This window comes from Cynocephalus volans, chromosome 1 (assembly GCF_027409185.1).
Source record: "Cynocephalus volans isolate mCynVol1 chromosome 1, mCynVol1.pri, whole genome shotgun sequence".
Taxonomy (NCBI): Eukaryota; Metazoa; Chordata; class Mammalia; order Dermoptera; family Cynocephalidae; genus Cynocephalus; species Cynocephalus volans.
This window is the reverse complement of record NC_084460.1, coordinates 179383208-179396257: the sequence shown is the minus strand read 5'-3', so window position 1 is coordinate 179396257 and position 13050 is coordinate 179383208. Positions and strand designations below refer to the sequence as shown.

Genomic DNA, 13050 nt, shown 5'->3' with positions numbered 1-13050 from the left:
TCTTCACATGGCCTTTTCTCTGTGTGCTTGATTCCCTTTGAGTGTCTAATTTCCACTTCTTATGAGGACACCAGACTGGATTAGCACCCATCCTAAAAGCCTCAGTTTAACTTAATTAGCTTTTCAGAAGCCATATCTGCAAACAGTCACATTCTGCAGTATTGGGGGTTAGGGCTTCAACATGAATTTTGGGAGACAAAATTCAGCCCATAACAGTGGGGAAGTGACCAGGTCAGCCAGGGTGACACAGTCATGTGAATGCCATTTTGATTAGTTACATATCTCCTTATGAAATGCATCATCTAACTGATTGTGGCTTTTAGATGGTTTGTGCACAACACAGCTGGAAGCTTGGGCTGGCAAGACATGAAAGGGAGAATAATAACATGGTATTTCAGAGTCAGTGTTTACTTTTACTTTACAGAGGAGTTTGGGCCGCTGTATACTGGCCTAGTAAACAATTATGTGGGTAGAGGGAGTGGCAAAGTAACTGTTCCAGCTTATCTGATAGTTGCCTCCTCTTCTTGCCAAATCCCTATAAGATCACCAAAGAAAAATAATCAAATTAAGATACATGCGTTTAATAACTCAGGACAAAGGCTTCACCATACAACTGAGGTCCATGAGTCCTTGCTTCCAGGGTGGTGAGTGGTCCTACGGTAAGAGAAGGCAGTGCTGCTCTCTGTAGAGGATGGTAGTACCCAAAGTTAGAGCTCCATTTATTTCCCAGGTCCTCCATCTTTTTTGTTTATTGTGTATTTGAGAGCTTACACACTGGATTGAGGGAGTGTTTTCCTTTACTTTAACTTCCCTCTAGAAATCCACTAATCTAAGTCATTTAATTCCCCTTAACATTTACTCTCAACTCCATTCATCAGTCTATCCATACATCCACCCATCCACCCATCCATCTACCCAATCACGCATCCATCCATTCCTCCACCCACCCACTCATTCATCCATCCATCTGTCCACCCACCAGTCCATCCATCCACCCACCCATGCATTCATTCATTCACCATCTGGCTACCCATCCATCCATCCATCTACTCATCCATCCACCCATCCATTCATATACCCATCCATTCATCCACACATACACCCATTCATTCACACATCCATTCACTCATCATCCATCTATCCATTTATTCACCCATCCATCCATCCACTCATCCACCCATCCACCCATCTACCATCCCATCCACCCATCCACCATCCATTTACCTATCCATTCATCCACTCATCTACCCATCCATCCATCCACCATCCATTTACCCATCCATTCATCCACCCATCCAACCACCCATCACTCATCCATCATCCTTCTATCCATCCATCCACCTATTCATCTAACCATTCACCCATCCATTCATCCATCCATCCATCCATCCATCCATCCACTCATCCACTCACCCATCCATTCACTCATCCACCATCCATCCATCCATCCACCCATCCATCCATTCATCTACCCATCCGCCCATCCATCCATCCATCCATGTGTTTGGATCACCAGGTATAGATACAAAGATGAGCAAGACAGCATCCTGCAGCCCTGGAAAACACAGTAATGTAAGTTAACGATTATCTCTAGCGTACTCAGTGCTGCAACATACCTAGGAGGACTTAGAGGAGGGCAAGACAAATCATGCTTGGGAAGGTGGAAGAAGCATTCACACACACCCTCTTCCTCCAAACACTCCTCACAAATCAATTTCCTTCTTTCTGTTATGGCCATCACCATGTCCACCCTCTCTTTGGCCCAAAATTTTGCAAAGGGAGTAATTAAACCCCAGATGTCATGACACTCCAAAGCATTCCCAGGCCCTCTTTTGATTCTAGGCTCTTCTTCTGGGTAAGTGTTGCCACTGACAGGCTGTGAGCTAAATGCATCATTTTTCCATCCTGGCCTCAAATGTGTCATCTGTAAATGAGGAAGGTTGGACCTGACTTCTGCTTCTTAAAATTATTCCCCGGAATATCCCAAATCAGAGAGGGCAGGGAGGACTGTGCTCACAGGATCCACACTGATGTGGCACTTATATATATGACACTAGCAGTAATTATAAAAACCATAGGTTTCTTGGTGACGGCTTCAAACTCCTGGGAAACCCAGGCCGGGACTGGGTGACCTCCAAGGTCCCCGTGATTCTCTGACTTAGGCCCAAATGCTCTCAAAGCTCATATAATTGAAGGGGCTGTGAATGGCAAGGACTCCAAATGGGCTCTTTGGAAATCTCTGACTCAGATGACATGATTCATCTTCCAGTGTTGGGGAGGCTTGTCCAATGCATGGCCCCACTTCATCCAGTTGTCAGTAATGGTAATGATTCGTCACGAGCATCATTCAGTTTCACATCTGCTCTAGATTTAGACTTGTTCCCTAAGACTCTGAGTAAGCTCTCTGTTTTTATAAGCAAGCAAGAACCCACTTCTGAGAGGCCATTCACAAGAGAAATGAGAAACAGCTTGAATGAGAAATGACTTGGGGATCAGGGCTGTGCTCTGTTCTGCACAGATGAAGCAGGGATAAATCTGAGAGTGGGGACAAGATGGCGAAAGCAGACTTATGACCAGGACAGCTCTCCTGAAGCATCACCATGCCAGTGGACAGTGACCAACCCTGGAAATCTACTAAAAGCCACACAGGAAGGAGTGGCAAAAAGAAACGCCAGGGTCTCTCCCCACCAAGTTTCCTTAGATCAAATCATTTTGCCAAATTCAACCAGTTCATTACCAGTGCCAACAGATCCTTCTGTGAGCCTACAGGCCCAGGTATCACAAAAGGTGTTCTCTCTCTTTTTCTTAGGTGGCAAGTTCCTGAAATAAGCATTTGTGGTGTGTGACTGCAGAAGTGCTGGTTGTGTGAACTGGGTAAGCTACCTAAACTTATCTGTAAAATAGAGAAAATACGGCATTTCACAGGATTCCTGTGAAGATTAAATCAGGGTTCAGCAAACTACCACCCAAGGGCCAAAACCTGCCTGCGGCCTGTTTTTGTATGTCCCCCAGACAAGAATGGTTTTCACATTTTTAAAACTCTGTTAAAAAAAAAAAAAGAAAAAAAAAAACCCACAAAGAAGGACACACAACAGATTGCATGGTAATTAGCTAAACCTAAAATATTTACTATCTGGTCCTTTACAGAAAAAGTTGGCAGACCTCTGAATTAAAGGAGGAAATACATACTATACATATGTTATAAAAATAACTGGCCCTCTGAGTTTAGCACACAGGGAACACTTAGGAAAAGCGAAATTTCACCCCCCAAAAAGGGAACTTTCTGGGAGTAATTTAGCTGTAAGAAAAGGGCAAAGGGAATTTAGCATATGAGATGAAACTTGAAGATTTGTAGAAAATGTAAATATTACTACTTGGACTTCTCCCCTGTGTTAGTCTGCTTGGACTGCTGTAACAAAATACCACAGACTGGGTGGCACAAACAGCAGAAATCTATTTCCTCACAGTCTGGAGGCTGGAAGTCTGAGATCAAGGTGTGGGCAGATTTCGTTTCTCCTGAGGCCTCTCTCCTTGGCTGGCAGGTGGCCGTTTTCTCCGTGTCTTCATATGGTGTTTCCTCTATATGGTGTCCCCTTGTGTTTCCAAATCTCTTCTTCTTATAAGGACACCAGTCAGACTGAATTAGGTTCCACCCTCATGACCTCATTTTAACTCACCTCTTTAAAGTCCCTGTCTCCAAATACAGTCACGTTCTGAGGTATTGGCGGTTAGGATTTCAGCATATGAATTTGGGAAGACACACTTCATCACAAAACACTCTCCTTGAATTAAATGAAATTTAAATATTTACCAATGCTAATCCCTTTATTTAGAAAAAGTAACCCTCACCTGCTAACAGGTGCTATAATTGAGTGATAATGGGAAAAGGCCAGTTGTAGGGGACCTTTAAATGGCAGGCATCTGCACCTTCCCTAAGGTGGCAGAAACACTAACTGCACCTTAAACAGTCATATGTTCCCCCACATCTCCCAGCGTCTTGCTCATTCAAAGCCATATGACTAGTTCCAGGCAATGGGCTATGAGGGAAAGTGATGAGTCCCCTTACAGAGCACTTTAAGCCAGTGGAAAACCCTCCAGTTCACCCTTCCTCTGCTGTAGCAGCCAGACAAGCTTCATTCTGAGTGGATGGACCCATGAGCTGGAAATAGCCTGGATCCCTGAGTCACCACACGGAAGATAGCCGCTTCAGAGTCAGCTGAGTTCCCTAAAAATGTGTGTAGAAAATAAACCTTTATTGAGCAAATCGCAGAGACTTGGGGTTTAATTTGTTGTCATAGCAAAGACTAATCTATCTAACACATTGGTTGCTGGAGGACATGAGCACTGAACACTGATGGAAGGTTCATGGGAAGGAATTCTTATCTCAGACCTGCTATGAATTCACTGCCCAATTTGGGTGAGAAGGCCTGATTCCAATACAGGCTTGCAATTTGCCCTTCCCAGCTGGCTGTGATAACAGGCCTAGAAGGGATACATTTTTGTTATAATATAGAACTTAAATATAGGCTAAAGCCTTGCTTTCAAAATAGCTTATGGGCCATCTTCTGAGTAGGGGATACAAGTAGCTCAGGCCCTTAAGTAAGAGCCTTTTACTTTATCACTTGCAAATAGCACAGCTTCTTGGCATTGTCCTCTGCAATGTGCCGTCTTTAAGTTTTAAACCACTCAACTCCAATTGATCCCTGGGTTTGCTATGCATCAAGCTTTTCTATGCTCCCAGATGTGGTTCCCCCAAATGCCTCATTATCCTGACACCAGCTCAGACATGGATCCCTGTGGAAGGGGATTGATCACAAAGGCTGAAATGCTCCTCACCTTCTCTTCCAAAGCCCACTTCTCACCCTTTCCCCACCCCCAGTCCCTTAGTGCCTACAGACATCAAATCTTAGAGTTAACTGTGTGTTGTGAAAACATGTCCACAGAAAAAGAAGTACCAATATATACCCTATTTGTCTTTGGAACCAGATGTCTGAAAAGCTCCCTTGACAAAAAAGCTGCCACAAATAATACACTCATTTACTGCTCAGGAAATACGCTCCTTTCATTGAAAAGTGATGACATTAAATTGAACCAGCTCCCATTACTGCTCTGAATTACTCTCACTGTGCCTGTAGCACACAGAAGATCCTACAAAAAAAAAAAAAAAAATACAATAACCAAGAGACTCCCAGACCCCCCCTAAAAATATGAGTCTTTCATTCTTTCTAAAATTGTCTCACTTTATAATATGGCTATATAGTAAATGTTTGATTGATTTAATCTAGTACAACCCAATAGCCTTTTAATAGCTACGGTAGGTCACAAGGCTATCCAGGGGTTGCTATCTAGGGGTCGGGAGGTCTACTGAGAAAGACAGGATCCCAAGAGAAAGCTGTATTTCTCCAGCTTCGAGAGTGGATGGTGGATGGTGAAAGAGCTGGAGGTTCAGAATCTCAGGAAGCTACACAATGTTGAGAATGACTTAAAAGTGCAAAGACCTGGTCCTTGTAGGAACTATGAAAATACCTATCGTAAGGACAGCTTGATCTGCTGTTGACTTTCCCCCGACCACAGTGGCCACTCTCTGATTTCTCTGTACTCTTTGAGGGAGGAACCCTGTGCTCACTCTGGAGACAGCTCATTTGGGGACTCTAGGGTGTCCTTAAGCTATTTGGGGCCCCAGTTTTCTCTTTTTCTAAAAGGCTGGGCTTGAACCAGAGAACCTCATATCCCTTCCTGTTCTAAAATGTAGTGATTCCTATAAGAAAACATCATCATCATCAAAACTAGGTACTAGTTTTTTCCCCCCATCAAACTTCACAGAGAGCTTCGTGTAGAGAAAGCAGTGAGCTTCTTCACTTTCTAGCTACGCCAACCTTCGAGCCTTTGTGCCCTCTCTGTGCAGGGGCACACAAGGGGTTAAGTAAGGTGGTATATATGAAAACCTTTTTGTGAACAGTTATGAATGAAGTGATAACTGGGACAATCCAAACAGTTCATCTAAACCCCCACCCCATTCTATCCCATCACCCCACCCCTACTCCTGATCAAGGCCTAAAACAAGGACAAAATTTAGAAGTAACATTCATAGACACCATTCTTCATGTGCCATTTTCAGAGTCTCCATGGGAGATCCTCACCCCCCAAAACAGAAAATGATTCACCTTGAACTGCCATTTGCAGTATGTCAGTCATCTAGACTTTTGTAGACATACAAAATGAAGCAGGGATACTGGAGCAGTAAATACCCCCAAATACCCCACAACTCAATTCCCGCCTGTATCCACTAGTTGCTGGGCCAAGAACTTTAGGTAGAAGATGGTACTGCTATTTGCAATGTACTCAATGTTTTAAGATTTATCAGCAAATAAAGAAGCAGTCAGAGTGAGGGAAAAGTGTATTTCACAGTCATTATAAAAGTACATATATTTAATAATGGTGACATAAATACAGTCCTTACTTATGACCAAATCATACAATTAAAATGGACTTTTCCTCCTGGACTTCACGCAATGACAGTTCAGTCATTTCCATCAGTAATTACAGGCTGACTGAAATCACAGGCACGGGCTGAGGAAAGACAGTCATGGGTCAAAGACACAACACAATTTGTACTTACCAAAGAGACAGTCAAGTTTTCCATATAAATATAATAAAATAATAAAGAATTTAACATTTCTTTTTTCACTGGGTTTCATAGATTCGTCAGGTGCTCACACACACGGAATAGTTTATCCCCCTTGCTCACTCCCCCTCATCTTTCACTGGGTTTGGAATAAACCTGAGTTCAGAGTCCAAGTCACCAGCAGTGACACGGTCAGCTAGTGGTGCAACAGTCTGCAGCTGTTCTAGAAGAACACAAGGGATGGAAACATGATCTCCACGAGCTAACAGAAACACAGAAACACTCATGTTCTCAAGGAAAGTAAAATGCAAAAAAAAAGACATAAGGGGCTACAAAAAATTCACAATGCATAAGGAAACATCTTGCAAACTCACAGCATGGGACAGTTGCTTGCAGCTGGCAACCATCTTCAAAACAGGTTGCTAGGTCAACCGAGAATCAAACATCTCATGTCAAACAGAGAGTCTTTCTTAGATGGTTCTTTCCTTCTCTCTGCTTATAAAAGCTCTTTTCAATTTTAAGTTCCAGAACCTAGTCTGAAGCCATACAAAAGAATAACACCAAAAGCAGGAGTCTGACCTCCTCGCATGCCCTAGCGCTGGGGCGATCCCCTTGAGAGGGAAGCAGTAGCTCCGGGTCTAGCCGAGGTCCACCAAGACTGAGACATCACAGTGGCTTCTGGGTCAGCCAAATATCTGTTCTCTCCTTGCTTAGTCAGATACGCATAAGGCCAAAGGAAGTCACCACGGGCAAATGAGAAAATGGCCATGAGCCACCTCACTGTGCTGGCAAGGGCTGGCTGCTGCAGGGAGATGAAGCTGGCTGCCATTCTCAAGGGCCCTGGCCTGTTCTGGAATCCATGACTGAGGTGACTACCATGAGGTGACCACAGCAGTGGTCTCTGGTCACATGTGCATGAATCAACAGTTGAAGACTCCAGGCTGCTCTGTAACCCGTCTCCTTAACTACCCGCTATCCACTCTGTGCTCGGTATCCTCCTTAGCAATTCTGCTCCCGACCAAGTGCTCCCTGCCAAGTGCCAGGGTCCAGGCCCCACGTGGAGACAACCCCCATCAGGCTCCAGCTGGACATGGTCAGACGACACTGAGGTCCCAGGACACACACACGGGGATGGCACAGACTCAAAACTGGAGATGAATCTTTGGTTCAATCCTTGGCAAAAGGTGTGAAAACACCACAATGACTGAAACCCTGTTTGAGGGTTTCCTCGAAGAAGAAACTGTCCTGTGTTGGAGCATGTCCCACCAGGCAAGACTGTTCACAGCTCACAGCAAACCAGCTGAGCTCGAAACGGCACTTGTTCTCTGGGCAGCTTGAAAACTGCACTGAGCAGAGGTAATGTCACCTTCCTTCCATCTGAATCCTGCCGTGACCATCCTTTTCTCTCTTTCTAAAGAACCAACTGTAATTATGTTCTATGCCTCCTGGAAGGACCTGGGCTGCACTGACACAATGGGACAAACACAGGGCTGGCTGGGACTCTGCCCCTCCTGCAGGCCACTGTAGTCCAACTGCCATTAAAACATCCCCCATCCCCGAGTGAGCTTGTATGCCCTCCACACAGTGTCCTCTCGTGAAGACATGAGTTTGGTAGAATTGCTTCTCACCTCTCCATCCGGTTTTGAAAATTATGTTATTTTCACTTAACAACATCACATACAAAAAAAAAATTCTTTGGAGAAGAAAATTCAACCATTTGCAAGTTTCAACTGAAGGGGAAAAAAATCGGTCAAAACCTTGCTTGAGACATGGGAGTTTCCTTCAGTCTTTTTCCTTTGTCCCCACTGTTTGGTTCATACTTTGTCTGAGGCTCCTCACCATCTTCCTCTGAGGTTCCTGGGCTCCTGTCACCAGCTCCCGCTGGCCTGCAGGGATCACTGCTATGAAAGGGAGGGCCGCTTCAATCTGCAGAGGAAACTGTGGCTGGGATAAATGACTTTGTGACACTGTTGGTAGTCCCCATGCGACTGTGGCTGACTGCTAAAAAGAAAACAATCCGTGAGAGGCACACACGTAACACAGCATGAAGACAGAGTAATCTGAGTGGCCCAGAAGGCTGATGCACGGTTTTCACCCCGAGCCCAGGAGAGGAGGCAGAAGGGGCTTGGTGAGTGGCTGGGAGAAAGGGGGAGCTGATTGGGATTGGCTGCCCCCGAGCCAACCCTCGTAGTGATTTCCAGCATCTGGGGGTCTCTAAGTGAGGTCGGGTTGTGCAGGCTTTGGGTCTGTGAATTTTGGCAGTTCTACAGTTGTGACATTGCGTGGCAGGCATAGATGAGGCCATGAGGACGCTCCGTGCGTGGTCCTTGAATGTTCATGCCCTGACGAGGTGTGGAGCTCTGTTCCACTGCCTTCCTTAGAGACACCCAGAGTGCCGCTGGCCCAGATTAACACTGCCCCTTGACCCCATCAGCCATGTCAAAGGAAAGGCTCACGGGGCCCATGGGCTGCAGTGGGGGCATGCTGGCCTCCAGGGGCCTGTCTGCAGAGGGCTGCAGGCTCTGGTGCCGCTTCCTCAGCATCTGGCCAATGCCCATCATGGGGAATCTGCCTCGGCTCTTCACGCAATTTGGGCTCCCCAGAGGCTGCATGGGGCTGCTGTTAGGAACTGGAGGTGGGGAACACACGCCCTCCTCTTTGGGGGGGCTGCTCTTATCTTCGTGAGCAAAGGAGACCAGAGTGGGATGCAAAGGAGTTTGGAGAGGTGACGTGCTTCCGGGTGGCAGGATTGGGGAGAGTGTCCTCTCACTGGAATTTCTGCGAGCCAAGCTCAATGGTGAGTTCAGAATCCTGTAGTGGTGGGAGGGGGACAGCAGTTCCGTGTGGTAGTCGCGATCAACAGACTCGAAGGAGCGCACCATCTCCAGCATCAGGGGGTCTTCCCTGGGGGGGACGCCTCCAGGCCCTTGCTGATGGGGCTCCAGTTTCTTTGCAATCCTGGGGGTCCTGGGGGGGGGGACAGGGATGAACTCCATGGAAGAAGAAGCCACACAGTTGGAATCGGAGGTTTTGCGGAAAATATTGCGACAGCCGAAGGAATCTGCACAGCAAGAAAGCAAACAAAACCATGAAGACACCCACACGCACAGTGCACCTGGCCTTCTCCTGCTTGCCCTGACCTTCAGCTTGACCAAGACTGCACGTTACTGGGCAGGAGTCAAAAGGAACCAGAAGCAAATGGCCATGGCCATTCTGCAAGAGGAGCCAGCAGTAGCATCTGACTCCCCCACAGAGGCCCAGACGGTCTTTCTAGGATGGAGGGGACAGAAGGCTGGTGACAGGAGGTCCCCTGGATTCCAATTTGTCTCATGACCCAGCTTAACATCTGCTTTCCTTTTGGTTGCTTAAAATTCTGGACCCTGCCGAAGAGCCTTGGAATAAAAAAGATGCACGAACTTGACAGAACATCCATAAAACTGGAAGCACTTCGAGCCCAACTTACTGAACACCTGCAAAGCTGCTCCTTGGACAGCCAGCACTGAAAGGAGTGTTTCCCTCATGACTTTTTTTTAAAAATGTATTGTGGTAAAAAATACATAACAGAAAATTTATTATCTTAACCATTTTTAAGTGTACAGTTCAGTAGTGTTAAGTATATTCACATTGTTGTAGAACCAATCTCCAGATGTGGAGGTTGCAAATCTAATACCCTATACCCATTAAACAATAACTACCCACTCCCCACTCACCACAACCCCTAGCAATCACCACTTTACTTTCTGTCTCTATGAATTTGACTACTCTAGACACCTATATAAGTGGAATCATTCAGTATCTGTCCTTTTATGACTGGCTTATTTCACTTAGCATAACATCCTCCAGGTTCATCCAGGATGTAGTATGTGTCAAGACTTCCTTGCCTTTTAAGGCTCCCTCATGACTTTTGGTCTGAACAGAACCTTGTCTAATTCTGAACAGGGTAGAATACTCTTCGTCTATATAGTTAAGGCAACCAGCCAAGCCCCACAGTTTCTATCTCAAGTTGGCACAGGCTAGAATCCAGGTTTGCAAACTGTGCCAGAAAAGAAAGGGAAAACAGATTCAGAGCAGATGGAAATAAAGCCAAGTTCATGTGAAACAAGCTCTAGCTCAGCTTCTTTTTTCTACCATAACATTTTATAGGCCCTGTCGAGGCCCGGATGCAGGAGCAAACTGCTGCTCACTGGGAGTGATTTCGGGAGCAGCCGAGGGCACTGGGAATCCTCCTTGCCTTATATAAATAAATATAGACACTGAAATAAATCTCCTCCTCAGGCTGGTGCAGATGCCTGAGGTCCACCAGCAGAAAGAAGTCAGATTTCATCAACGGCTAATTCCTCCAATGTTCCAGCTGTCCCATGAGCATCCCTCCCCTCCAAGACCCACTGTGTGCTCCATACTCCAGAAGGCAGGCTGCTTTGGGCAACGTGGGGACAGTGGCCTCCATCCGGGAGCAGCATATGGTAGAAAGGCAGGGGGTGGGTTCAAGTCCCACTCAGGGATTCACGGCCATGGTCCTCTTTGAATCTCAGTTTCCTCATATTTACAACAAAGGATTGGACTCTGTGATCTCTCCCATTCCCCTCCCACCTCAGTATAAGAGCCTGTCCTCCACCTGATGGTTCTGTGTCAGGACACCCCCGGTTCCCATGTCCCCCTTCTCGGTGTTTCTCCCAGGTGTGTTAAGCCTATACTGGTGAAATGTCCTTCCCACATCCTTCAGTGCTTGCCTCAGAGGAAGGAGTCTCACGTTTATCAGTTATCAGTGCTGAGCTGGACTCTCATTTCATCCATCCAACGTCTCCAACAGGTAGGAGCTGCTACAAGTAAGGGAACCAGTGAAGACCCTCAAAGGCTAGAGAACTTGGGCCCACAACAAACAGTAGAGCTGGATTTAAACTCGGGTCTGACACCTGCACCCCAAAGCCCAGACTCAATCACACTTCAATGCCTCACGGAGTCCACTTTTCTGGGGAAGGCTCCCACGATAGCATGCCCTTGATCTGAGCTTCTGCAGCCAGTCTCTGCTCCTGCACCTTGATCTGTATTACTGAACCCTAGCCCCAACTTCTGCAATGCTATGCACTCATTCCTGGTTCCAGAACGTTATGTGCCCCGATCTCTACTCCTGCAAGACCTTACACCTCATCTCTGTTCCCACAATATCATGTCCCCCAATCTCTGCTCCTGCAATCCTGTGCATCCAAACTTCTTTCTGTACCTGGTGCGTGCCCTGTTTTCTCAAATCCTCCCTGCACAGGTGGCTAATACCCCACAATTTGGCCCTCAGTTGTTCTCAAGTGTGTTTATGCTGCTTCCCATGGGCCTGAAATCAGGTGTTCTGGGCCCAAGCCATCCTGCGACGGGTACACAGCAGACACGCAGCTAGACACGAGTGACCTGAGAGAGCCCCAGGGCTGACCCACCTTTGTCAGGGAAGGCAGACTTGGTGGCCTTCCGGTCCTTCAGCAGGGCTTTGGTGTTCTGGATCTGTGTGATGAGCGAGGCTGAGGGCTGCTTGTGCGAAGGCAGGTTCTTGTCCAACTTCTTGGAAAATGGTCGATGAAGAAAATCCCCTCTTTTTTCTTGTTCTTTGGGCTTTTTATCCTTCAAATCAGAAGCAAACATACATACTCAGATACACACAACAATATACAATGTGGTTCCTCTCTGAAAATCATCCAAGTAGATTAGAGAAACTTCAGCTTTTCAAAACTCCATGCTCTCAACCCTGTGTTGAATAAGGGAAGAGTTGAGGCCTGGCAGACACTCCAGGGATAACAAGCGGGTTTCAATTGTCCCCGCTCCCTTGCCCTGTGCTATTTCAAGGTGTCCTGGCAAAGGCAAGGCCACCCCAAGGAGGTCAATTATTCTGGAATAAGCTGAACAAACGAAGGTGAAGCAGGTCAGGACTCTGGAAACCTACCAGCTGCTCATAGTAATGGCTTTGCAAAGGCAACTTGAAAATAACCACTCCCACCTTCACATCAGACCCTGTTTGTTCAGCCAAGCCAAGTAGGTGTCCAGCACGATGTGAGCAACAAATCCACAGAGTCCTGGGCAGTCCTGGATGGGTTTCTGGCCCTTTCCACCCTCTAGTCATGGGGGCACTTATTTGTGTACTTAAAACTCGCAGGGATGTGGGCATTTTCTGCTGTAAGTCTTGCCTTTGTGGAAGTAGATTATAATCCTTCTAATGAGAGTGACTTTGACTGTTTTATATATCATCAACCCCGCAGCCTCTGGCATAAAGCCAGACAGTTCGAAAAAGCTTAATAAATAGTTACTGAAATGTTAAAAAAAGAAAAGAAAAAAAAAAGCTGGTGGAAACTGAACTGAATTAAAATTAATTGAGTTGGAGCTTTCTGGGAAGGGTGAGGGCACTAACAAGTGGGAGCAGAAGTTCCTGTTCTAGCCCCAAAGAT

At 46.3% G+C, this 13050-nt stretch overlaps 1 protein-coding gene across 1 annotated transcript in view; it reads right to left on the bottom strand.

Annotated features, from left to right (window-relative positions):
- Positions 1–9033: 9033 nt before the first annotated feature.
- The window catches only part of HUNK (hormonally up-regulated Neu-associated kinase), a 94579-nt gene continuing 90562 nt past the window's right edge, over positions 9034–13050 (bottom strand). Inside the window, exons 10-11 of the mRNA XM_063077691.1 lie at positions 12052–12232; positions 9034–9686 (exon numbers count right to left, since the gene is read on the bottom strand). Coding sequence (XP_062933761.1) covers positions 9034–9686; positions 12052–12232 — 834 coding nt within the window. The remainder of the gene's footprint in view (positions 9687–12051; positions 12233–13050) is intronic.